The sequence below is a fragment of the Leptonychotes weddellii genome, chromosome 12, assembly GCF_054177405.1.
Source record: "Leptonychotes weddellii isolate Sample4059 chromosome 12, ASM5417740v2, whole genome shotgun sequence".
Taxonomy (NCBI): Eukaryota; Metazoa; Chordata; class Mammalia; order Carnivora; family Phocidae; genus Leptonychotes; species Leptonychotes weddellii.
The window spans coordinates 59,471,738-59,496,936 of record NC_138380.1 but is presented as its reverse complement, the minus strand read 5'-3'; the positions used below and the strand labels follow the sequence as shown (position 1 = coordinate 59,496,936).

At 40.2% G+C, this 25,199-nt stretch overlaps 1 protein-coding gene and 1 long non-coding RNA gene across 4 annotated transcripts in view; both read left to right on the top strand.

The window, feature by feature from the left end:
- Positions 1–18,511, top strand: part of GLCCI1 (glucocorticoid induced 1) — a 107,408-nt gene extending 88,897 nt beyond the window's left edge. For all 3 annotated transcript variants that reach the window (XM_081800487.1, XM_081800486.1, XM_081800488.1), the window contains exons 6-8: positions 534–744; positions 14,298–14,418; positions 15,608–18,511. In XM_081800487.1, coding sequence (XP_081656613.1) covers positions 534–744; positions 14,298–14,418; positions 15,608–15,953 — 678 coding nt within the window. In that variant the 3' untranslated portion in view covers positions 15,954–18,511. The remainder of the gene's footprint in view (positions 1–533; positions 745–14,297; positions 14,419–15,607) is intronic.
- Positions 751–10,455, top strand: LOC145716555 (uncharacterized). The gene is made up of 2 exons (XR_014139326.1): positions 751–5,173; positions 5,396–10,455. It is a non-coding gene; the product is annotated as an uncharacterized LOC145716555 (long non-coding RNA).
- Positions 18,512–25,199: the final 6,688 nt, after the last annotated feature.

Below are 25,199 nucleotides of genomic sequence, written 5' to 3'. Positions count from 1 at the left end.
ATAGAATAAATGTCTTTATTAGAAATTTTGGGTAATCTGTAAAGGAAGTGGAAAACATGGTTCTGTTCTGATCTCTAAAAAATATAAAGAATGAACAGACAGAAAAATCTCTACCTGCGAGTATGCGATTCTGCTTTTCCTACTAGCAAGTCCGAGTGACTTCTTGCAGTTCGAGCACTTCGCGCAGCACATGTTTGTTGGATGGGTGTCTGCCTGGGCCAGACACGGTGGTAGGCGCTGGGGACTCCCCTACCCTCGAGGAGCGTTATGGGAAGGGCTAGCCTCGGGTACCTACAGAGAGCTATGGAATTTGTAGGACAGCTTATCCTTCCTTAGTGGCTAGAAGGAAACTTCTCGCTCAGTCGAGGCAACGTACAGAAATCGGAGACTGGTGTCTTTATTGTCTGAAGCCCGGCCGTGGCGAGGTGGTCGTGGAAGGTGGAAGGCCGGGCCGTGCGGCGTGCCGCCTCCCCTGTAGGCCTTTTGCTCGTGCGCCCTGGCGCCCCCACGCGTGACGCCTCTTTCTCTTCCAGCCCGTGGAGATCCCGGACGGCCGGAGGGCCCCGCTGCCCGCCCACTGCCGGAGCAGCAGCACGCGCAGCATCGACACCCAGACGCCCTCGGTGCAGGAGCGCAGCAGTAGCTGCAGCAGCCACTCACCTTGTGTCTCCCCCTTCTGTCCCCCCGGGTCCCAGGACGGTAGTCCTTGCTCAACAGAAGACTTGCTCTATGAGCGTGATAAAGGTGAGAAGGGAATCAGCCGCTTAGATAGACGGTTCGTTGTAGGGCCGTGCTCGTTATACTTTCTCCGTCTCAGACCATTACATCCCTTCTTTCCTTTGGTGGAAGGGTGGGATCGTAAAGGATTGGTTAATGTAGGTTCGTTCATTGGCTTCCCGTGCCCCCTTCTTTGTGACTCTCACAAACATCTTCCATAAATGTGTCAGAGGAGCGCAGCGCATGGTTCTGACAGCTGATGAAAGCTATCCCATGGAGTGCACACAGCGTTACACCCTATAACACACAGGGTATTGTCCGAGCTGATGATGCTTGTGGTAGAGGTTATACTGCGCATGCCTAACGGTAGATGTTGTCATCCCAGATCGACTTAGGAGGAAGTAATTTCTAGATACTCTGTTGGAAGGATGGGGATATTTTTAACCAAGTAGGTAAAGTTTGATAAGTACCTACCAGATATCAAGTGTTGGTGGGGTATGTAAAAGAATTGTTAACTAACTCCAACGAGAGTGCGGCACCTCTGGGATTTTTGTTACTTGTCAGGCCTCAGCTGTCTCCCCTGACTCTCCTGTCCCTGTGTCAGGCACCTGGCCACCACTTTACTCTCTCCTTTCAGTTGCTGGCCCCCTCAGACCCAGACACAGAAGGCAGCAAAGATAGCCCAGCTTCTACCTCCCTAGCTACTTCCAAAGAAACACTGAACGTATCACACATTTACTGCTTCTCACCATAGAGAAATCCACCGTAGGCGACCAGACTTTTAAAACTTAAAAAGGTAAAGGTTACAGAATCTTGTAGGATTTTTGTGGTCCTTGTCCTCATTTGACTGTCATTCCCCTTCATTTGTTTTATTTGGAGGTATTATTATATTTAAATGGCCAGATTTTAAGTGCTCAGCCCATTGAATTTTTACATATGTATGCACTCACGAAACTACTACCTAGCTGAAGATACAGAACATTTTTAGCATCCCAGAAGGCTCCCTCGGGCCCCCTTCCCTCTCCATCTGGAAGTAACCACTGTTCTGATTTCCACCACCATAATTTAATTTTTCCATGTTATTGTATTTAACAGAAATGGAATGGTGCATGTGTATTCTTGTGTCTGGCTTCTTTCACTCATCATTATGCCTAACTCTGCTGAGATGTTAAATAGAAGTTACTTTGGACTTTGTCTTCTGCTTTTCTTTCTGTGGTGGATCTCAGCCGTTCTCCGCTTGCTTTTCACCTTTTCCTGATTGACAAGCCTTGTGCACTTCCTGTCTCCATTACGGATGTCTTGAAGGCAGTACCACAGGCATCTCTTTGCTTCAGGTGGGAAGTCCTGATAGATCATAGAATGTCAGACGAGGGAACCTTGATTTCACTGAGGCATCATCCTACTGGTGCAAACACCTTTAGTCACTTCCTCATAACATACACTATGGATGTTTCACAGTTAAACAAACAAGAAGACACCTTGCTTCTCATAGGATTTTGAAGGTCACTGGAAATATTTAAAGAATAGTTATTTGTTTTAGGCTACCCAGGTGGTAAATGGCAAGACAGGTCTGTCTTGATTCCAAAACCTGTATTCTGTGTTTGTTATATGAGTAGAAAGGATAAGTGCAGTTCAGGTTGACCACTCTTGCTATTTATTAGTACGTGTAGTTGGGAAAAGTAAAAAATAGCAGTAATAATAAGGCTAGGCAGTTAATTTCTTTTTTTTTTTTTTAAAGATTTTTATTTTATTTATTTGACAGAGAGAGACACAGCGAGAGAGGGAACACAAGCAGGGGGGAGTGGGAGAGGGAGAAGCAGGCTTCCCGTGGAGCAGGGAGCCCGATGCAGGACTCGATCCCAGGACCCTGGGATCATGCCCTGAGCTGAAGGCAGTCGCTTAACCAACTGAGCCACCCAGGCGCCCTAGGCAGTTAATTTCTTGAGTTTTGTTTTCTTCTTTCTAAGTTTAATACTGTGGATAACTGAGAGACACTGAACCAAAAAGGAAGTGTATTAGGAAGGTGATGAGTGAGTTCCACTCTGGTTAACTGTTTGTGAGATTGCCTTCGGGGCCTCTGTGTGCCAGTATGCAGTGAGGCAGGTAAATACATGGTTTCTGCATTTCAGAAAAGGTACTCACTTAGATCCAAGTTTAAGCCAGTATATGTTTTTACATAGAACATATGTAAGTTTAAGGGGTACAGTGTAATGATTTGATACATGTATAGATTTGCAAAATGTTTACCACAATAAGGTTAGTTACCATATCCTTCACCTCACGTAATTACCATTTTGTTGTTGTTGCTATGGTGAGAACATTAAAGTTTTACTCTCATAGCAGCTTTGAAGTATGCAATACAGTATTATTAACTAGAGTCACCATGCTGTACCTTAGATCCCCAGAACTTATTCATCTTATAACTGAAAGTTTGTACTCTTTGTCATCTTCCCCTATCCTTGGCCCCTGGCAACCACTATCCTACTCTCTATTTCTATAAGTTCGATGTTTTTAAGATTCCACGTAAAAGTGAGATCACACAGTATTTTTCTCTGACTTATTTCACTTACTATAATGCCCTCAAGGTCTATTCATGTTGTTACAAATGGTAGGATTTCCTTTTTTATGGCTGAATAACATTCCTGTGTGTATGTGTGTGTGTGTGTGTGTGTTCGTGTTTGTGTGCACGTGTGTTTATTTTCTTCATTCATCTATCGAGGGCCACTTAGGTTATTTCCATGTTTGGGCTATTATGAATAATGCTGCAATGAACATAGGAATGTAGGTGTCTCTTCAAGATAGTGTAAGAATCTGAATTCTGACCATTTCTTAGATAAGTTAGACCTTTTTCTAAGACTTTTCCTTTTTTTGTATATTTTCCTCTATGTCTTTTTATTCTTCCATACCAGATATCTGCCCACATCACACAAATTTTTTTTTCCCTTATGTTCCTCTTGTTTTTTTTTTTTTTTTGATGTAAAATGAGAACATTGGTCCAGCTCATCTCTAAGACCCAACAGTTTTTTTCCTAATTAAAAAAATATTTCTTAGTAAAGTGGGGTGATAATACCTACCTCATATCATTATTGGGGTTAACGAGATATTGTAGCAAAGTACTTAGCACAACCATTCGTCCATAGTAAACAATAAATTGTGTTGGGTGTGGCTAATTGTGACTTTTTAAAAATCTCGGTAAAAATTATGGAGATCTCAGAATCATTTTAGACATTTTTCTGTTTTCTACAAGACTATTTCAGCTTGGGAATTAAGACACTAGTTTCTTAACATATTGACCATATTTAGCTTTGAGCATTACTTTGTGATTAAGATTAAGCTGATGTTACTGTTCCCTGGAAAAATAGGTGACCTTATATTACAGTGTGAACTTTCTAGTTCTTAAATAAATCAAGTCTCCTCTTTATGAAGAAAAAATTAAAATAACATCTGTCTCTCATATATGCATGTATGTCTATACGTACACATACGTATGGATTTTAGGATCAGGAATGGAGGTTTATGTATTTAACTTTCCAGTTTAAGAAACATTTGTTGAACGTGGACTGTATGTCAGGTATTCCACTAGAGAGTGGAAAAATCGAGATGAATAAGATGTGAAATCTGTTTTTAAGGAATTTATGGTCTAATATGGAATAATAGTAATGTAAACAAATAATACACTATTATACAAGTAGGTTTAGAATACCAAAGGTACTAAAGAGGGAGTTGTTAGTTTTATGGTTTCAAAACCTACGTATGTTATATCATTTAAACTATAGAAATAGTCTCTGACTCATTACTTCTCTATGTACAGTCTGAATTTTGTGTTTTTTAAAGATACTCATTCTGTCTTATAATTTGCATTTTACAGTAAAGAAAAAAATGGAAGCTATAGATTTTGAATAGGTTTGTATTATTAACTATGAAAACAGCATTGATACTGTAATTTTGTAATCAACTCGAATATATTTGGAGTAACTACATATTCTGCAGTTCCTGTAGAGAAACTTTTTCTGTGGTAGAATAGCTAGCTCAGACACTGTTAGGCCCCTGGATAGGCATGCTCGAGAGGGGAAGGGGTAGCCATTGTGAATACATGCTCTCATGAGTGATGTGCTGGTGAGCTCATTAGTTTTCTAATACTCATCTGTGACATACTTATCCTTTTTCTGATTTTGATAACAGTACTTCTTCCTATTCCTAACATATATTCTTTTCCATGAACCATGTACAATTTGGGACCTATAAAATAATTTCAGTTGATTAGTATATTGGTTTTTTCCTTTGGCTATTTCAGTTGCAGTGCCAAGACAAAAACACTCTGACTATTGAGAAAGGTCCAGCCATTAAGAGACTGTTTTCAGGTTTGGGATTTCTTTGTTCTTTTTTCTTTTTTTGCTAGGTTTTCCCAGTGACCTAAAGACTGAAGGCAGCCTGGTCACATGTATAAAGTTGTCAGGCTAGGGCGCCTGGGTGGCTCAGTTGGTTAAGCGACTGCCTTCGGCTCAGGTCATGATCCTGGAGTCCCGGGATCGAGTCCCGCATCGGGCTCCCTGCTCGGCGGGGAGTCTGCTTCTCCCTCTGACCCTCCTCCCTCTCATGCTCTCTGTCTCTCATTCTCTCTGTCTCAAATAAATAAATAAAATCTTTAAAAAAATAAATAAATAAATAAAGTTGTCAGGCTAACTAACCTAGTACCCACCACAGTTCCTACATTATGGTCCATGTGGAGAATTCAGGATCCAGAATAAGAGCTCTCATCTTGACATCCTCAGAATATACCCTAAGAGTTAGCCTAAATTTTTTTTACATTACATACCCAAAATGCAAGGAGGAAAATAGTCATTTATATAATACAGATGGCAGCATCAGAATATTCTTTTAGCAGCTCTGCCAGCACTCCTGATGGTGGCCAGAGTGGAGCTGGGCGAGCCACAAGCTCAAGACATGAACCCGCCACTTAGAGTTGATCTTTGGCACAGTTTGCTTAGGCAGTTGTTCTACCTTCTGCAATTTTGCAAAATATTGTGGAAACACTGATTATTCTAATCATGAAGTCAACTAAACCATTCTACCCAGGCCACCTACTAACCGTCATATTCCAAGAGTCCATAAGTTGGGTACTTGGAACTTAAACTGAATGTTCCCACAAGAACAGCGTATGTTATGTGGATGGAGTTTCCCAAGGCCTATTTACCTCATACTGTGATGAACTCATTAATATTCTTAAACTTTGGGTGTTAGGACTGAGTATCCGTTGGTTGTAGGGGAGAAAAAAATAAAGTATTATCTTGTCTTTTCTGGGTCCAGGGCCACCCCTAGTCAGACTTTTGAAAGAGACTCTTTTTGACATCATCTTATTCCTTTCTACATACATTTTAATTCTATTTGCATTTATCGCTAGGGCTCATGTATCTCTAGGGCTCTTCTTTGACATTTGCCCTTAACAGACTTTAACCCTCTATCTTCTAGAGAGCCTACAATCAGCCGAGATTTTGTGGTACTTTTTGTGTTTATTCTGTGAAAATAAATATGTTGGATATACTGCCTTTAGCCACTATATCTTAAAATCACTGCTTTTGAGCCTGAGTCTGTTTTCTCTATCAAAAGAATCTCCTCATGTATAGGAGGAGATGTTCTAGGATGCCTTATCTAAGAAGAACCTCTTGGTGGTTCTTCCTAAAGAGTATAGAGATACAACACTGGAATTATTCCATAGGTTAATGATGACCTATCTAGAATCCTGTCCCTAACATCATCTCCCTGATTCTCTCTTTCAAGATAATATGTAAAATCATATATATTCCCATTGTCTGACAGCACATAAGAAGCATCCAATAAATGCTTATTTCCCTCTTTAGAAAATGTTCACTGTTGCCCTGAGGGCAGATGCTGTGCTAGCGGTCTATGGATGATGAGTAATTATTTATAATTCAAAACTAATTAATAAGTATGCATCTCAGTTCTAGTAGTTACAACCCAGAGTCTAGAATAGAAACAAACCAAAATTTATTAACATGCCTGCATATATATATTTCACTTAATCTCCTATTATCTATTTACCAGAATATAAGCTCCAGTAGGAGCAGGTAACTTCATTTTGCTCCTTGCTTTCTCCTCAGCGAATAGGGTAATGCCTGGCACAGAGTAGTGCCTAGTGGAGAGTCTTTCGAGTATTCCTTTAGGACCTTTCTTTATGGTATGTCCATTTTTCAGGGTATATTTTTATAGCTGTGTTGAATATCAGTATCTTTTTCTTTAGGTTATTAAATTGTATGTGTTAGGCTTTTGAATGTTCAGGAAGGGTGTGATAATGTCCTCCTCCCCCACTGTCACCAAAAAAACAAGACCGTAAACAGAACTAAACAACTAAGAGTATACTAATTTAGTGATGGGCCTTTGGTGGAAAAGAAGCCATGAAGTTCAAATTCCCCTATTGAAGTGATGTGAAAGGAAGTAACTTTACTAAAATCCATCTCATCTTCCACTCTGTTCATGACTGGGGAGAAAATAGGGTATCAGCTAGAGGAAAAGGGGATCTATTTAATTTTCTCCCTGTTATCTTTTGTGTTCCTCTAAGAAGAAGTATCAACACATAGAGGCCGTTCCTTACACTGTGTCTCCTTGTGAGACTAATAGAAGGCAAGCCCAATGAGGCTGTTACCTGAGCTATGAGATTTTAGTTAGAAGCATGGAACGTGAGACTGGAAGGAACGTGATCGATCATCTATCTAGTCCCCTCCTCATATCTCCAGTGAGGGCACTAGAGTTGAGATAGATCAAAACTTAGTGAGACAGAGAGCCTAACGGTAATGAGCTCCGACTCGGGTACAGCTGGGTTGAATCCCTGCTCAGCCAATTACTGAATCACGTGTCCTTGGGCAAATTACTCAACCTCTCTATCTCAGTGTTTTCCTCTATAAGTTAGGGATAATGATGGTACCTGCCTCATAGGATTGTTACAGTGATTAAATGTGCTCAGGTGATTTTACTTTTGTCATCTATAATATTACCACAATCCTATGAGTAGGGACAGTGTTGTTATTTTAAGAAAGGGGAATCTGAGGCATAGAAAATGAAGTCACTTTCCTAAATTCTTTGGAGTCCAACAGTGATCTTCTGTAGGAACCTCATACGACTACTTGCTGCCCTTGCAGGAGGAATAGCCTCATGCAGGCCTTCCACTGTGAAAGGTCCTGGTGTGTGGAGAACAGTCAGAAACTGTGTGGCTGGAACTCAGGGGTGAATGGTGGGGAGCAGAAAGCAGTGAGGGGAGAGCGGTAGAAAGGCCACTGTTTCATAAGAGGCCTTGTAGGCCTTGTGAAGAGAAATGAAGGACCAAGCACAGAGCTTTATCAGCTAAAGGACATGACCAGCTTTATCTTTAAGGGCCACATGCAGGTGGAACTACAGAAGTGGAGAGACAGTAGAAGGACAAGATAAGGTGCTCTTTAAATAGCCTAGTCCTGTGGTCTCCAAACTTGGTTTATCACACGCCCTTTCAGCAGTGTTTAATCTGTTCATATATTTCTAAGTTATGTATATATTTAATTCAGTCCACAAACTAAACATATACTAGCGAAGCATACCTTCTTATTCTTAAAGATAGAAAGTGAGTATGTATAAATGTTCTAATATTCCTGCATGTCAGCAGATTGTTTTGTGCCCTGAGCTGGGAAACCACAGGTGCAGGACAGAGCAAGACTGGGGGCTACAGAGGAGTTGGAGGATAGGGACTGCAGAGGACTCAGCAGCATCTGGTGGCTGATGGACGGATGAGGTGAAGAAGGGTAAAGGCCAGGTTCTAACAGAGTTCTAGTATGAGAGATGCAGAAGGTGATTACTACCATTAATTAGGCACTGAGTATCAGAGAAGGAACAGGCTTTAAGGAGAAAACAGTGGTAAGTTTAAGATTCTATGTTGGTTTCTGCCCAAAGACATTATAATACTATTTTTCTCTAGCAAGAATTGGGGGGGAAAACGTAAATACTGAGTTTTACCTAATACAGTAAGACAACATTTAAAGCATTTTGCTTTGCCTTCTATTCTGCACATAATTAAGTGCTCAGTAAATATTTAAGTGAGCATTTAAAATTAGAGTGAAACAGTTATTAGAAGTGTTTATTTTTCCCCGTTAGGATACTTTAGGAGCAATTTAATATGAACAGTGTATTTTAGTTTTTTGAAAACTGATGTCCCTGGAAATATTTCCATTTAAAAAGCTCAAGAGTATGAAAACTAAGATTATATCAGAATGATTTTCCTGAGAACCTTACTTTTCAACATATAAAATATTCTGTATAATCTGAAATTTATTTTCAGTACAGCCATTGTGATTTATATTTACAAGAGGCAGGATTTTAGTCCATAAATTGGTTTGAGGACTATGTTCAATACAGTAATTTGCTTTCATTTTTAACTGCCATGTCAAGATAGTCAAATTCAGAGTGAGTAGTTAGCATATTAACGACTCCAGGTCACATTTGGAAGTAATAATAAGCCCTGAAGGATTGTACTTATTGTGAGTACACAAAAATAAAGGAGCAGCTATGATTTGTATGCTTAATTTACAAATTGTTATCAATTCAGTGAATACTGAGGGAACAGTAAGTGATTAAAACACCTCCCCCCATATGACAAATATTTAATTAATGGAACCAAACATTTGGAATGTAAGTCAAGCCCAGTATTCACAACACAATCTTATTTGAAAGAGAGTTCAAAAACTTAAGTAGTGAAGGTTCTGATGGTAGTTTTTCCTCCTTACCCTTTATTGCATGCTGGTCGAAGGGAGCTATTAGTGACAACTGATGTCTTGTTTTACTAAAATTCTGTAACCTTCTCATAACAGGTTGACTTTGAAATTTTAGAGACACCTTAGAGACTATTTCTAAAAGACAGATTTTCTCCTTACTTGTTCCCAGTTTGGTCTTGGAGTTAACTGAACACACTTTCAATACAATTGGTAATGACGGCTGGTTCCAAAATTTGTTGCCAAGAAAGGCTATACAGTTTTGTGTTCCCCTGATTACATTAGGCCATTGAACCACACTACAGCTGATAATTTCAAAAGAAGTAATTTTAATACTAGAGTGGTAATTGTTTAGGTCCTATTTGGTCAGTCATATTTCTAATCTAACTCTATTGGCTAACTTTTCATTATGTTCCTCATCTGTCATTGAGTATAGTTTTGGTGGAACTCTACCCTCACTCACCCAGGCTCTTACTCTGCTGTGAAGATAGAATAAGAAGGACATTCTCCTGGTTAGGTCTTCATAGAGGAATCTATAGAATCTGTGCTTTAGACATTGAGTTGAATTTCAGGATAATAGATTTCTATATGCTGAAGGATGACCTTATGAGCAGTAGAGTTTATGCTAGGCAATCTAACCTGGGGAATCTGGTATTCAGATATTACCCTGCCTCCCCACCAAACACCAAATCATACCTTTATGCACCTGAATAGAAGTAGAATGTGTGGATCTTTTAAGAATAACTTTCTCCTTCTTCTCTTCTGCCGAGAGAAAGTAGAATAGCTGCTTAATTTCTGAATGGTTCACCATTTTAAGTTTGCAAACTAGGAATGACGTGTTCTTTCTACTGTTACAGTCGTATTTATTGAGAGCTCACTGTTTCAGGTGCTATCCTGATTCTTTTATACCCATTTTTCATAGCCATCATATCAGTGGTTAGTCCCATTTTACAGATCAAAAAAGGGATCAGACTTTTCCTAGGTCATGGTGTCAGGCCTGGTAGAAGTCACGCAAGGTAGCCTGACTCCAAACCGGTGTTTTGACGTTTTCATGATTGGCTCTCAAATTTGGCTCTGTTTTAAAAGCATCTAGGGGCTTTAAAAAAAAGGGGGGGGAAGCACATGCTGGGGAGGAGCCCCAGACTAATTAAATCAGAATATCTTAGGGATGAGGTCTGGACAGTGGTATTTATTGGTATTTTTGGAAACATCTCCTGATGAGTCTAATGTGAAACCAGACTTAAGAACTGCTGCTCTATAATTACACAGCTTGTTTTAGTACTAATTTCACTTAATTTGATAAAGTGATCTGATAGTAGGAGATAGAGCACATCTAAAGACTTCGGGCTAGAATAGAACCATGGCAAAGATTTTATATACCTACCCACAGAATAACAACTGAATAATACGATTTTTTTAATACTGAAATTGTGGACCGTACTTAATATACCAGAAATAATGAAGGCTATATATAAGGAGAAATTCAGAAAACTCTTAAACTATAAAAGTATATGTAGTTTAAAAAATACTGTTTCTATATGGAATTCCATTGTTTAAAATGTCTCTAATTTTTTCCAAGCTTTAATTCATTATCATGAGTTTAAAAATATTTGACAAGCTACTTGTATTTTAATGGTAAATATGGTACACATATGTAAGTATGATCTGTTATAATAGCCAATAAAATATTTCCATACTCCTGATTTTCAGAGTTGGGTGATTCTTTATAAAGATAGATAAGACTGTTATAAATACAGGCAGAATCATATTTGTTACATTTCATTTTATTAATTGACATTGGCTATGATGTAAGAACATAAAGTAACACTTAATGTGAACTACATGTCTAGTTACTTCCTACTGAGAGATAACAGAATGTGAAAATTTACCATGCGTGTGAATAAGAGGGATTGAATTAAGATTACTGTGAGATTTTTCATCTTGAATCTCCTGAGCAGGCATGCTTACCTCACATTTATGTTCTGTTACTGAAATGTTTATTAAATTCAACACAGAGTTTCAAATGAATCAATTAGACTCCAAGTCTGGAATGGATAGAATAGGTTGTTCATGTGGGTTGTTTTTATTTATTTTTTAAAGATTTATTTATTTACTTTAGAGAGAGAGAAAGAGAGAGTATGGGGGGAGGGGCAGAGAGAGTTTTAAGCAGACTCTGCGCTGAGCACAGCCCAGTGCGGGGCTCGATCCCACAACCCTGAGATCACAACCTAGGCTGAAACCAAGAGTCGGACGCTTAACCGACTATGCCACCCAGGCACCCCTATGAGGGTTGTTTTTATATCATGCCATTTTGTAAAGCAAAACAATACCTTGTATGTTAGAACCATTAAAAATGTCACAGAATTTAGGAGTGGTAATTCCTTTAGTTATCTAGAAGCTCAGAAAGGCAGTTGTGTTCAAAGTTACACAACTAGTGACAGAGCTGAAATCTCAGATGGGATGTCTCCATTCCCTGTTCCTCTTCGTCCTCTACCAGATTGCATGCTCACTTGAGGAAAAAACTCCAGATTGAACAAAATGGTTGATGGTTTCAATTTTTTTTTCAAGCTTTGTCTTTCCAGACCACCAAACATTCAAATAAATGTTACATATATATATCCTCAACAACAAAACCCAACTTCTTAAATTGAAGAGGCAAAGAGAGGTAATAGTATTGAATACTATCTTTCTAGGATAGCAGTATGTTTATTTATTTTTTAACATTAATCAGCCCCCTCCACCCCCCAAAAAGAACAAGAATGTTTAAGTGGGTAAAACTCTCAAAATATAAACCTCTGAAATTAGAAAAACATTTAAGAAGAAACACTAATGTAGTGTAGATGTTAATAGGAAGATAATCAGTTTTACAGATTGTCCAACTCACATCTAGCTTTCAGTTCTGGGAGAGGCCCTTGAAGCCATTACTGGAGTCAGCAGAGAAATCCTATGGTCGGCCTAGTGACGTAGTAAAGAAGTAGAGCCCAGAAGACTGCAGCTGTGGCCAAGATGACTTTTCTGACGTGCTGATGGGGAGAGTCCTCGACCACTGACATGGTCACACCCCCGCCAACAGTCCAAAAAGGCTTGTCACAGCCATTGAGCCCACGGCTTCAGGCCAGTTGTGCCCTCCCCCAGGGACTGCCATCACCAATAGGAAGCTCCACGGAGGCATCACACGTCACCTCTCCTTTGTCTTGTGTGGCCTCTATGGGCCTTCTTGCTGCTTGGATGGGAAAGTGGGGTCAGGCTGTATTACACCGAGCTCAAGGCCTCGTTCTCGCCACTTGATTGTGGACCAATCTTTTCGGTCTAGCCTTGCTCAAATAGAGAGCAGCAAACTCAGACTCTAGCCAGGTTGATGATGTTTTGCATCCACCTACGAGAGAAAATTATATTCTCCCTCCCGCCTCCCATTTGTTTAATGTAAGACGAATGTCTAATCTAAGAAAATCCTTACATCCGAATGGCACGTGAAGAAACCAAACTTAATTCTAAGACCCATTTCCTTCCACAGGACTGTTTATAATCCGTAGGAATATCCGTAACAGTAGTGACAGAGAAACTGTGGGGTTTTCTAGGTTTCCCAGTGGTGTGGCCTCATTATTTGGTAGGCACTGATTTCAGAGTTATGGCCATATTTAAATGTAAGCACGCATCTCCAGTCCCAAGACTAACATAGATGCTCTTTGAATCATTCACCAAAGACACCAAGTGTGCCTCAAGAGTCTACTTTCTAAGCATGTATTATAGTTCATTAATGATGATAAAAACATCCCTATTACTCAGATTCTGAATGTTGCGCTGTGTTCTGTAGCCTAAACTAAAGCAACTCATCAAAATTGTGACAAGCGTAATTATGGTAGCAATGCTGTCTTTCAAAAATACACATAAAAATCATACATCTCAATAGATCATGTGCTTAGTATTTTAGCAGTGGGGATTTTTTTTGCATTAAGTCAGAATTTGTTTAAATGGGACTATTGTATTTATACAGGTATGTGACTGACTTTACAACTTGGCATCTTACAAAGATAATGACACATTTTGGTGGATTTGAATTTCCAAAATCCTTTGCCAGGTAGGAAAGGGAGAAATTACATATAGGTTTTATGGCTTTTCATGAATAGACCATTTTCTTTTTTTGGTTAAAAATATGAAGAAAACATATTAGGTAGTGATGCTTTTAGACTTCTCATGCTTCTCGTAGCAAAAATACAAACTGCTGGAAAAATTCTTTTATATAGATCTTTTAAAGGCGAAATTCTGAGCAAATTTTATTCTTCATAGTGGGCTAAGGGAAAAAGACATTATGTGTTGTAAACCTCTTTTTCCCCTGCATGTATTTATTCATGGTGTTTAGTAAAAATAATGTTTCTGCTAAGAACGTTTGTAATGATTATTCCACATACTAAAATTTTCAATTAAAATTGGTGGGACAGTGAGAAAACCTAGAGGACCCTGTATTATAATTTCTTGTAATTCTTTTGCATGATTTATACATATTACCCCATTCATTTACATTTTGAAATACATGCTACTGTATTTGTTTTCCAGATTTTAGCTCTACTTTATTCAAAATGCAGTTTCTGGACCAAAATAACCTCCTTTTATGTTTTGTGGTATGGCAGATTGCTGTTGCATCGAAGCTTTTATTTCTAAGAAATGTACTACATGAGGGTGTTAGTAATAGCTTTGCAATAAAGGAAGCTCTGTGGTGGAAGCAGAGGGGCCATAGTGGATAAACTGTGCAAAAGGCTGCTTGTTTGGAAGTCAAACTTAATTTAAAAGAGCTTTCAATCACTAGTTAATATAACTGCTTTAAATTTACAGACAGTGGGAGTAGCTCACCGTTACCCAAGTACGCTTCATCTCCCAAACCAAACAACAGCTACATGTTCAAACGGGAGCCCCCAGAGGGATGTGAGCGAGTGAAGGTCTTTGAGGAAATGGCGTAAGTAATGTCTTTTTATCAGCTGGGATCTGCAAAGCTGTAAAGCTTTTTACTGAGACCGGTTGATCACAGATGAATCAACTACTCCATCCAGCTGATAATGTGTTTCAAAACCAAATTATGAAAAGGGAATTGAATAGGCAGGAGGGATCTTAGTGGACAACTGGAGCCTGTGTGCTGGAAATACATAAGCTAGTACAAAGAAACCTGGAAATTCATCCCTACGACCTAAAAGATCTATTTTTTAATCACTACAAATTTTCCTTTCAAAAGCTCTATTAATTTGGATGGCTAACGAGACGGCGTTGAGCGGCAAAGTTAATATCCAAGTGTGGCTGGCCTTATGACAGGATCCCACAGGCCAGAAGGAAACTAACTTGTCTCCCTGTAGACACATCTAGCATGTGTATTCGTTTAATGTAGACCTCTCATTTGCACGGTTTTTTTTTTTCTTTTTGAAATTTCAGTGTGTGTAAAATAGAAATTAAAGGAAACAAAGTTCATGCTGTAAATACTTGGCAGAGTGGCTTAGGAAAAAAAAAGAAAAGGCTGTGTAGCTGTTGGACTCACTCATCCCTTTGTCCCAGTGCGGTGCCTGGGGGAGGCCGCTGTACTCTTGCGACCTGGAAGGGGACAGAGACCGGTCTTGCAGGATTGCAGGAGTTGATGGCTTAGTTCCTGGGAATGGGAAGGGAGGAAAGACTTGAGAACCCTGCTCTGTTGGGCTGACTGGCTCTTTGAGAAATTACTGAAACTTTTTTTTTCTGATCTGTTAGAAGTATGTATAGTGATGCAGAAAAAGGAGAAAATGCTTAAAACCAAATACATGATTAGGTAATCCCTCTCCCATTATACTTTTCCTTAACAGAAAAGGTCATTCTACCTGGCATAATCTTTAACTAAAGCATAGGAGGTTTTTCCATCTTCCTAAATGATTGAAAGCAAACTAATGATGTCTGAAAAAATTTGCCCCGTCCTTTTGAAAATCATTTTGTCTCAAATATCACTTGGTGCTGTGTACGTCCCTGGTCTGCCAGCTGACTTGTGCTATGGAAGATGTTTACCCCTCTGTGTACACTTAACTCATTCCCTGCCATTCACATTGTAGCTGTTGTAGAGAACTCCAGCTAAGTCAGAAAGCTTGGAAGCTTTTAGTGATTGTGAATGTCATTTTGTTTTACGGTTTTAGGTCTCGTCAGCCTATCTCAGCCCCTCTCTTTTCATGTCCTGACAAAAACAAGGTTAATTTCATCCCAACCGGATCAGCTTTCTGTCCTGTAAAACTTCTAGGCCCTCTCTTACCTGCCTCCGACCTGATGCTCAAGAACTCTCCTAACTCAGGCCAGAGCTCGGCCCTGGCCACCCTGACCGTCGAGCAGCTCTCCTCCCGGGTTTCCTTTACGTCTCTTTCTGATGACACCAGCTCGGTGGGCGCCCTGGAGGCCTCCGTCCAACAGCCATCCCAGCAGCAGCAGCTCCTGCAGGACCTGCAGGGTGAGGAACACATCTCTGCTCAGAACTATGTGATCATCTAAAGCAAAGGGGGAGCTGGCCTCTACCCTACCTTCACGGATTAGGAACTAGACCTCAGACATCTTATCTGCATGGAGTGACAAACTTTCGGAACACCACCACCACCAACAGAATACTTATCAGCATCATAAAGTATCTCTTAACACTGATCTTGGCAGGGACGGAACTCCTATTCACCAGTTTTTGTGGAAAGCAGTACTGCTTGCAAAATGTGTGTGTCATTCAGCATTTTAAGTGGAGACTATGCATTTCATAGTATGTTTGACAGATTAGTACTGTGTCCCGTGTTTTGTTCCAAATTCTTCAGTATAAATAAGCTCTATATCAAAAAGTTGCCTGTCTAAATAGAAAATGTCTTGCTGTGTTTTGTCCTATGGAAAATACTGTACTTCAGGATTATGTTTACAATTGATCCAGGTGTTTGTTTCTAACTTCTGTAATACATACAATGCAAAAAAATAATAATAATAAATGGCCACAACAGTTGCACAGTGCCCACCCTATGGCCTAGCTTCAGGTACTTCAGTTGAAGTCTAAACTCAGGTAACTTGGAATGTATATCATATTGGGATATTAAATATTTCACAGCTAAAAAGCTAAAGAGGGAACATCACTCTTTTGCCTTTCCTTATTTTATGCATTTCCCTTTCCTCATTACATTCCACATTCTTAGAATAAGAAGTGCATTCAACCCTAGGAGAACAATAATCCTGGACATGGGTGAACATGAGGAGAACCAGCAAATCTGTGGTGTCTGACATCATTTTTGTCATGCGGTTACAAGTAAAACAACTGTTGAATTCACTTTTCAACATGTGTAAATGTGGCTTTTTTTTTTTCAAACAAGTTCAGGTGTTGCTCAGTTCATGACTTATAATGTTGCAAAGAAAGTGTCTCCGGTACCAGACTGTACATAAACATTCCAATTGTGTGTGATGGAATTTAACAAGAAAGTCTAGGTTTAACAGTAAAACAGTGAACTTTCACAGGGGATGGGTGAGATTTTCTGTTTATGTTGGCCATCAGCGTCAGGAAATGCTGTTTCAGCTAAAGGCATATTGTTCAGTTTCTCTCTCGGAAGTTCTTTAATTTGAGGGTTTACAAATGACATGCTTTTGGTTATTGTTTTTCTCAAGCAGTTGAGGTGCATTAGTTGCATTCATGTGGAGAGAGAATGTGTGGGTCTCAGAAGTAATGCTGCACGGGAAGCTGGCTGTTTGGGGACTTAGAAAAGCAGCATTTTGCGGCTGTCTCTTCAGGCCTCTCCTCACAGTATCTTGGATGGTTCTGTATTTCAGATGTGCAAAGTAAAGCAAAAACCCAAGTAAATTGCCTTGAACTTGCAGACTCAGACCTGAATTTTCAACAAAGCTGTGTGAAGAGAGCCCTAGATAATCCCGAGTGGTCAGTGGAAGAGCCCAACTCTCAAACTTTGTTTTCTGCAGCACAGAGAGTTTCCAAAAGCAAAGGGAAGTTTTCGTATTTTTATTCCATTGCTTTTAGTTCAGTAAAGCATAGAGTTGTTTCATCTGTACCTACAGCATATGGCACCGTTTTCTTAAGAATTAGGGGAATAAGGTGCCTACAGTCACGGGAACGTTTCAGTTCCCTTCAGTCATTCCTCGGGGTTTCTTGGTTTTATTTTCTAAGGAGGCTGAAGAAGGAAGAGGTGATAGAGAAGAAAGCAACACCATTGATTTTTTTAAGAAATGATATATATATATATATATATGTATATGTTTGCGTGTGTATGTATTCTATGTATTATTTTGTTATGATCCCAATTATCTTCTTTCCACCAAAGTTTGCAGTAATATTCTCTCCTGAAGGTGCATCCTGGCTCCTTTATATTAGTCAGTGTTATATTGTAGGAGACTGTCATGGAAAAGGACTCAGTTTACTTTTGCCATTTTCACAGGGGAACCTTTTAAAACAATCTCTTCAGCAGCAGACACCTTTAACCCTAATAATCTCAGGCCTTGATGAAAATACTATATTTTGTAGATTATGGTTAAAGGGAGAAAATTATTAGTTCTGTAAGATAAATATGAGCTCCATTAACTTCTGATAACTGGTTTAGCATTACATAATGTGTTGATCTTACGCTCTGCTTTTGTCCAAATATGATGCAATAGTATCAATATCAATTTCTGAAAGTTGGACTGAATGCTTTTTTGGTGATGAAATCTGATGTACGGTATTTATAGTGACATGTGCTTTTATTTTCTCATGAGAAACTAAATATTAATTGTGTTGTACATTTGTTCTTAGCATATATTAAAGTTTTGAACCAAATGTGTTAAAGCTTATGCTTTGCCATGTAAATTTCCCAGAAGTTGTTGAGCTCAAATGTATCCTACATCCAGCTGTAGAAATTTGTCAGAAATTGTTTAAATTTTGTATATAGTTGTACTGTTTAATTCTAGCCACTGCGCTGAACAGTATTCGAGTTACCATACAATATGGCTTTACACGAGGAAATGTGTGGCTTTTGTTTTGTATTTTTTCAGTATAGAAGTTCCTGTGTCTTATTTAAATAAAGTTATTAGTAAAACTGGAATAGTTCACATATGTCTTTGGAAAGACTGGGTTGTTAGCATCTTACCTTGACAGAGATGGACTCAGATCAGGGTGATGGCGGTATCCAGTGCTCACTGAATTCCTGACCTGCATCTCTGGCACTAGAGGGACTCTGACTGGATCAGACTTCCAAGCCGGTTTCCTCTGGACATGTCATTTATATGCTTTCCATCACAAGGTAAGAAGCTGGATGACTAAAGTTCCAAGTCTTTGTACTGCTCTCCCAGCTATGAGCACCTTAAAGAGAGAAAACACTGTCCCCACCTCTTTATTTTATACCCAGGAATTATTTATGGAAGTAATTTGTTTAAATTCAGTGACATCACCTCAAAGGAAGTAGGGTATTTCTCGCAAAGAAAACTGCAGCAAAAATTTTTTTTTAATTTTTTACTCATTATTTAGGTTTAGATTCGAGATAAGAGGGAGAAAACCTTAACAGAACAAAGGAGTGTTGATGTTATGCCCCGTTATCCAAATAGGGTCATGATAGGCCCCATTTTGGTCTCGGGCCACTGCCCGAGACCAAAAACCGCTTTGAGAAATAATTTACCAGCAGAGTGTTCCTTCCAAAGCACATCTCATCAAAGAGGTTGTTAAGATTTTACCTTTAAGATTAACTTAAAAATGACTAATGGCTGTGTTTGGGGCTGAAAAAAAAGTAAAATGTAACTTTTTTTAATGGTGAGATTTACCAACCACCTTCTTGAGGATGATATATAATTTAGTCAGGAAACTATCTTAGGTTAAAAGTTCCATTACAGGTGACTGTTAAGGAAAAGTGGGATTCTCAGCTCCGCCTCTGCTTGACTCTCAGTCATATAAGCTTAATATAAACAGCCCTGAGGAACAAGTTCGTATGTGCAAAATGAAACCTAAGGAACCAAAACCAAACCTAAAGAACATGGAGGGGGAAATTAGGTCTAAGAACTTATAGATGCTTAGCCTTATGTTAGCTAAAACTAATCACTTGAAGTTTATTTGTGAACAGTGCAAAATTAAATGTTTGCCCCCACCCCTTCCCCTCTGAAGTTCCATTATTTCTACGTGTTCCCAGCAGCTCCTCCCTTCGACCCCATCTGTGGGACTCACAAGTCTTTCCCTCACACACACACATCTCTGGTGAACTCTGGGCTCTTTGGAGCTGAGGAGCTTTGTGAAGATGGGTCCTTTAATTCACACCTTGAGTCAGAACCGGAACACTATCATCCAGCCCCCCTGCCCCGGTTCTGGTTGTCTAGAGGACATCTCTTCTCAGATTTCTTGTCTCATCTCCACTTCATTGATTAAATGGAATGAAGACACTGTCTTGTCTCATGTACCAAATCAGCTCTTTTCCTTTATATTCCAATTTTTCCTTTTTCCCAGAGGACAACTAGAATCCCATGTCTTGAAGTTTTTCTCCACCTAAATCTCTCACATTTGCCTTTCTGTCTTCCTATTATCTTGCTATTAAATTTCAAGCTACAGCTCAGACAGCTATGTCTTGTGGATGAATTTCTTTTGGAATTCTGATGGCAAGGAAACAGACTTCCAATAACCTCTATAGCTCATGGCCAAATCTGCCCCATGCATATTTTTGTAAATAAAATCTTACTGGAACAAAGCCACACTCACTTATGTATTACCTATGGCTATTTTGAAGTACATTGGCAGAGTTAAGTAGTTGCAATAGAGACAGTCTGGCCCACGATGCCTAAAACAATATTTTACTATCTGGTCCTTTACAGAAAAAAATGTACTGACCTTTGCTATAGACCAAAGAGCAAACTGGATATAGGCAACTTGGATCATACACGTGGTGGTTTTTAAAATATGTCCACAAATTCTTTTGATACTCCTCTCAGAGAGGTAGAGCTTCATTTTCCTCCCCTTGAAGTGTGGGCTGGACTTATGAATGGAATGCAGCAGTGATGGGCTGTCACTTCCAAGATCACGTTGTGGAAAGACAGGCTTCTGTGTCGGGCGTATACTCTCGTGGATCACTCGCTATGGGAGAAGCTCTGCTGTGAGGACACTCAGGAAGTCTGTGGAGAAAGACCCACATGGCAAGTAGCTTTGGCTGCCAGCTAACGAACTGAGGGGCCCTGCCAGCAGCCATGTGGGTGAGCTTGGAAGCAGATCCTTCAGCCCCAGTTGAGCCTTGAGATGATTGCAACCCCAGCCAGTATCTTGGCTGCAGCCTCACGAGAGACCTTGAGCCAAGCCTGCTAAACCACACCTGGGTTCCTGATGCTCAGAAACCATGTGAGATCAGCAGTTTGTTGTTTTAAGGTGCTGAGTTTGGGGGCAATTTGTTACATAGGGTTGGACAACTAATACAACACAGCAGTGCCCTCCGTGCCTCTCTCCACCCACATCGACCCATTACTGCCATGGAGGTCTCACCTAGGGTCTTGTTTATGCCATCCTGTCCCCTGGGTCCAGAAAGTGAGGCGTGCCTTTTTAGAATGAACACTTCTTGAAAAAAGCCCTGTTGGGGGATGCCTGGGTGGCTCAGTCGGTGAAGAGTCTGCCTTCGGCTCAAGTCATGATCCTAGGGTCCTGGGACCAAGTCCTGTGTCGGGCTCCCTGCTCAGCGGGGAGCCAGTTTCTCCCTCTGCCACTCCCCCTGCTTGTACTCTGTCTCTCTGACAAATAAAATCTTAAAAAAACACAAAAAAACAAGCCCTGTTGGACTAGGTTGAAGACAAAGCTTCCTCACACAGGAGTTTGTTATTTGAACAACTCCCGACGTTACATATACTGTATGTGCCTAAAAGTTATCTTGTCTAATATTAAACCATCTTATCGAAGACAATAGGGGGAGAAATTAAACCCTCGCAGAAAAGCATTCCCTATGGAAAACGATACAAGAAGAGGTGGGACAGGTGATCAGTTTTCAAAGCTGGAAAAAAAGAAAAAGCAGAATCTCAAGACAGAATTATTTCCACCTCGAATGTCTTAGTTTTTTTCCTTAGTGGGAGGCTGGTGACACACTGGTTCTAAAATGGCCTATTCCATTTTACAAGCATTTGCGTCTCCCAAAGAGAGGAAGGTTGTTTCAAAGGTTCCAGATCAGTTTGGTGATGGACCCTCCCATTTAAAACAGCCATTTTCTTAACACTAAGAATTTGAATAATTAGATCACTTTTCCTACAGACGATTTTCTGATAACAAGGAATGGGTCCCCTTTCACACTATAAATTCTACTCAAGTCTTGGCATCAGTTTTAAGCAAGACTTTGATGATTCCTTTAGAAAGAATTGGGTAAGGTCCCGGAGGCAATGGATGTTATTTCAAACCACTGTCTGGAAGCAAGGGGGATAAAAGGTGGATGCAGGGCTCCACAGGACCTGCCAAATGGGGAGGAGGCTTCATGCAGGAAAGTCAAACCATTTCTCAGGTTTTCTCTTCCACTTCGTAAAGGAAAAGGGTTACACTCAAGGGACAAAAGTTAACAAAGGACACGGCTCAGGTGCTGCAATAAACAGCTTGCCATTTTCCATATGGACTGAAATCAAGGCAAACGGGGTAATCTTAACTCACTCTTAATCTGCCCATTTGATTACCAACAAAAGCCTGGTGTGGTCTCTTCTGCTTCCCTTCTCTGTGACCACCCTGGGAGCTATTGTATGGGGAACGGATTCCTTTTCCAATCCCTGACCCTTTCTCCCCATCAATCCCCTTAGTCCATGACCATTGCAGCTGGTCGTGCAGGAGGACGGTCACAGGGGGAGGGGACAACAAGGGAGGAGGGACTGAAGATGGTTACACCTGGGAAATAGGGCCTGTGGGAAAGGGGAAGAGAGTGTGAGGCGAGCTTTCACAATATTCATATGTCCTTTTGAAATACCTAATTTTTTTTTTCCTGCCAATGAGTAGATATTTCTGCTGTCCTGTTTCATAAAAGAAGACAAGGAAGCAACCTGACCTTCTTGCTGCAGCATTGCTGGCAATCCTCTTCCCTGTGTCCACACCACCTTCTCACCCACTGTCCACCCATCAACCAGTCTGCAACAGCTACTGGATAGCACTGGGCTGACTGCTTTTCCTAGTCCCTATAAAGACGAGGAGAAATTCAAGGGAAGTGATCAACATGAAAATAAATGTTTAACCTCACTAGTAATCAAAGCAATGCAAATTAAAACAATAATTTGTTGCCTTTAAATTGGCAAAGATTAAAAAGGATGATAGTGTTAAGGGGGTGGAGGGGATAGGGTCACTCTCACATCTGCTATTAGAAGGATAAATCAGTACATCCTTTCTGAACAAGAACGTGGTAGCACTTACACCTAGGGGTGAAAAGCAGGTCACAAACTAGTGTGATCTCTTGGTTTTGTAAAAATATATATATGTGAGTAAAAACAAAACAAAAAAGACATGAATGTACAAAAATTAATAGTGGTTATGCTTTGATTGTGGATACTTTGCCTTAACATTTGCATTTCTGTTTTCCTAAGTTTTCTCAGAAACCTTATAATTTGAGAGAAAAATGCATGTTAATTTCCAGATATCAAGGGAGGGGGGAGAAAAGTAGGAAAGAAAAGATATGGCAGCAAAAGATAGAGTTTTAATGGAAATGAGCAACAGATCTCTTAAAGTCAAGGTGGCTGGAGAGACTACCTGGAAGAGTAAACTCAGTTCAATGGAAGAATCCAAATGTACATATAGTTTCATGCCCTTTCCACTTTCTCAGAAAAAAAAAAATGGCCTCAACACCCTCATACTCCCGTAGACAGGATTGAATTATTTAAGCCTAGAATGACGTTTGGGGAAGTCTGGAGTTGTAGTTCAGGGGACAGAGCATTCCCTGGAGTGTGGCCCTCCACCAGCCCTCCATCAGTTGAGATGGATTTATGAAGTGGGCACCAGAGAGCCCAGAAATCTGTCCTGTCATTTATCCTTCTTGAATTGCCTCATCTAGAAAACGACAGAAACCTGAAAATGGCCAAGAGATTGTTCTTGAATGTGATCCATATTTCTCAATACACTCTTGATGGAGAGCTGTTTAGTCTCATTTTAGAGATTGTCTGAAATGGATGAACGTGAGATGGAGGTCAATCAGAATTTGTATTAGAGAAGATTGGGGATCGAGGCCCTCGACAGGCTGCAGTGGGTCCTTTGGCTCGAGAATCACCAGTGTAGCATCTGGCTCCTCCCATTCATCTTTGAATCTGTAGCTGCATAAGCCGCTTGGGGATTCAGACGCTTGCTTATTTCTCTTTCTTGGTACGTTTCTCCCCTTTACGCACCAAACTGACTCTCAGCACGTTGCTGTTTGTGATTTCGGTCAGCTGACAGGCCACACCCGTTCCGGCGTGTTGGAAGCCAGAGGCAGTGTGGTATAAGGCAATATGGTCCAGGACTGGCCCTCAGACAAGAATGAGCGTGGGAGTCTTTATTTGTAAAATATAGTGATAATCATTCTCAGTCAGCTTTAGCCGTAATGAAAGAACCCAGCCTTGGGGGGGCCTAACCAGGAGAAATTTATTTCTCACAGTTCTGGAGGCAGGAAGTCCCAGATCAATGTCCAGCAGTGTCTGGTTTCTAGGAAAACCTTTCTGGCTTGCAGACAGCTCCTCACATGGCCTTTCCCCTGTCTCTTCTTATGACACTATCCTATTGGATAAGACCCCACCCTTAGGACCTCATTTTACCTTAATTACCTCCCAAGTCCCTATCTCCAAATACATTGAGTCTTCAGGGTTCCCAACATTTGAACCAACAGCTTCAACATCTGAATCTTTGGGGAGACACAATTTAGTGCAGGGCAAGTACCTGCCTTCCATTAGGGAAATGCAAATTAAAACCACAATGAGATATCCCTTTGTACCCACCAGGATGGTTATAATCAAAAAGACAAGTAGTTACAAGCGTTGGTGAGGATATGGAGAAATCTCAACTCTCACATACTACTGACGGTCCTGCAAAATAATGCAGCCACTTTGGGAAACAGTCTGGCAGTTAAGCATATGACCCAGCCGTTCCATTTCTAGGTATGGACCCAAGACAGTAAGAACATGTGTCTACACAAAACCCTGTACACAAATGTTCATAGCAGCATCATATATAATAGCCAAAAAATGGAAAGAATTCTAATGTCCATAAATTTAATGATGGGATAAATGTGTTAGAGCCATGCAACTGAATATTAGTCAGCAATCAAAAGTACTGATACATGCTACAACATGGATGAGCCTGAAAAACATGCTGAGTGAAAGAAGCCAGTTACAAAAGACCATATATACTTCCAGTCATATGAAATGTCTGTTACAGGAAAATCCATAAAGGCAGAAAGTAGATTAGTGGTCGTCAGGGTCTGGGGTAGGCTGGAATGGGGAGTCATTGCTAATGGGTACAGCATTTCTTTTGGGGGTAACGAAAAGTGTTCTGGAATTGGATAATGGTGATTGTTGCAGAACATTGTGAATATACCAAAAATCACGGAGTCGTACACCTTAAAAGGACAAATTTTATGGTATGTGAATTGTAATTCAAAAAATAGAACTCGTGTGTGGGGGTATAGCTCAGGGGTAGAGCATTTGACTGCAAAAAATAGAACTCAACATGCCAAAAGTTCCTACTGTGTAGGGTAATTAAGAGGATGAAAGGGGACTTAGGTGCATGTAGCAGAGTGTCTGGCATAAAGCACCCCATGGATAATAGCTATTTTTATTTTCTATAGTCCA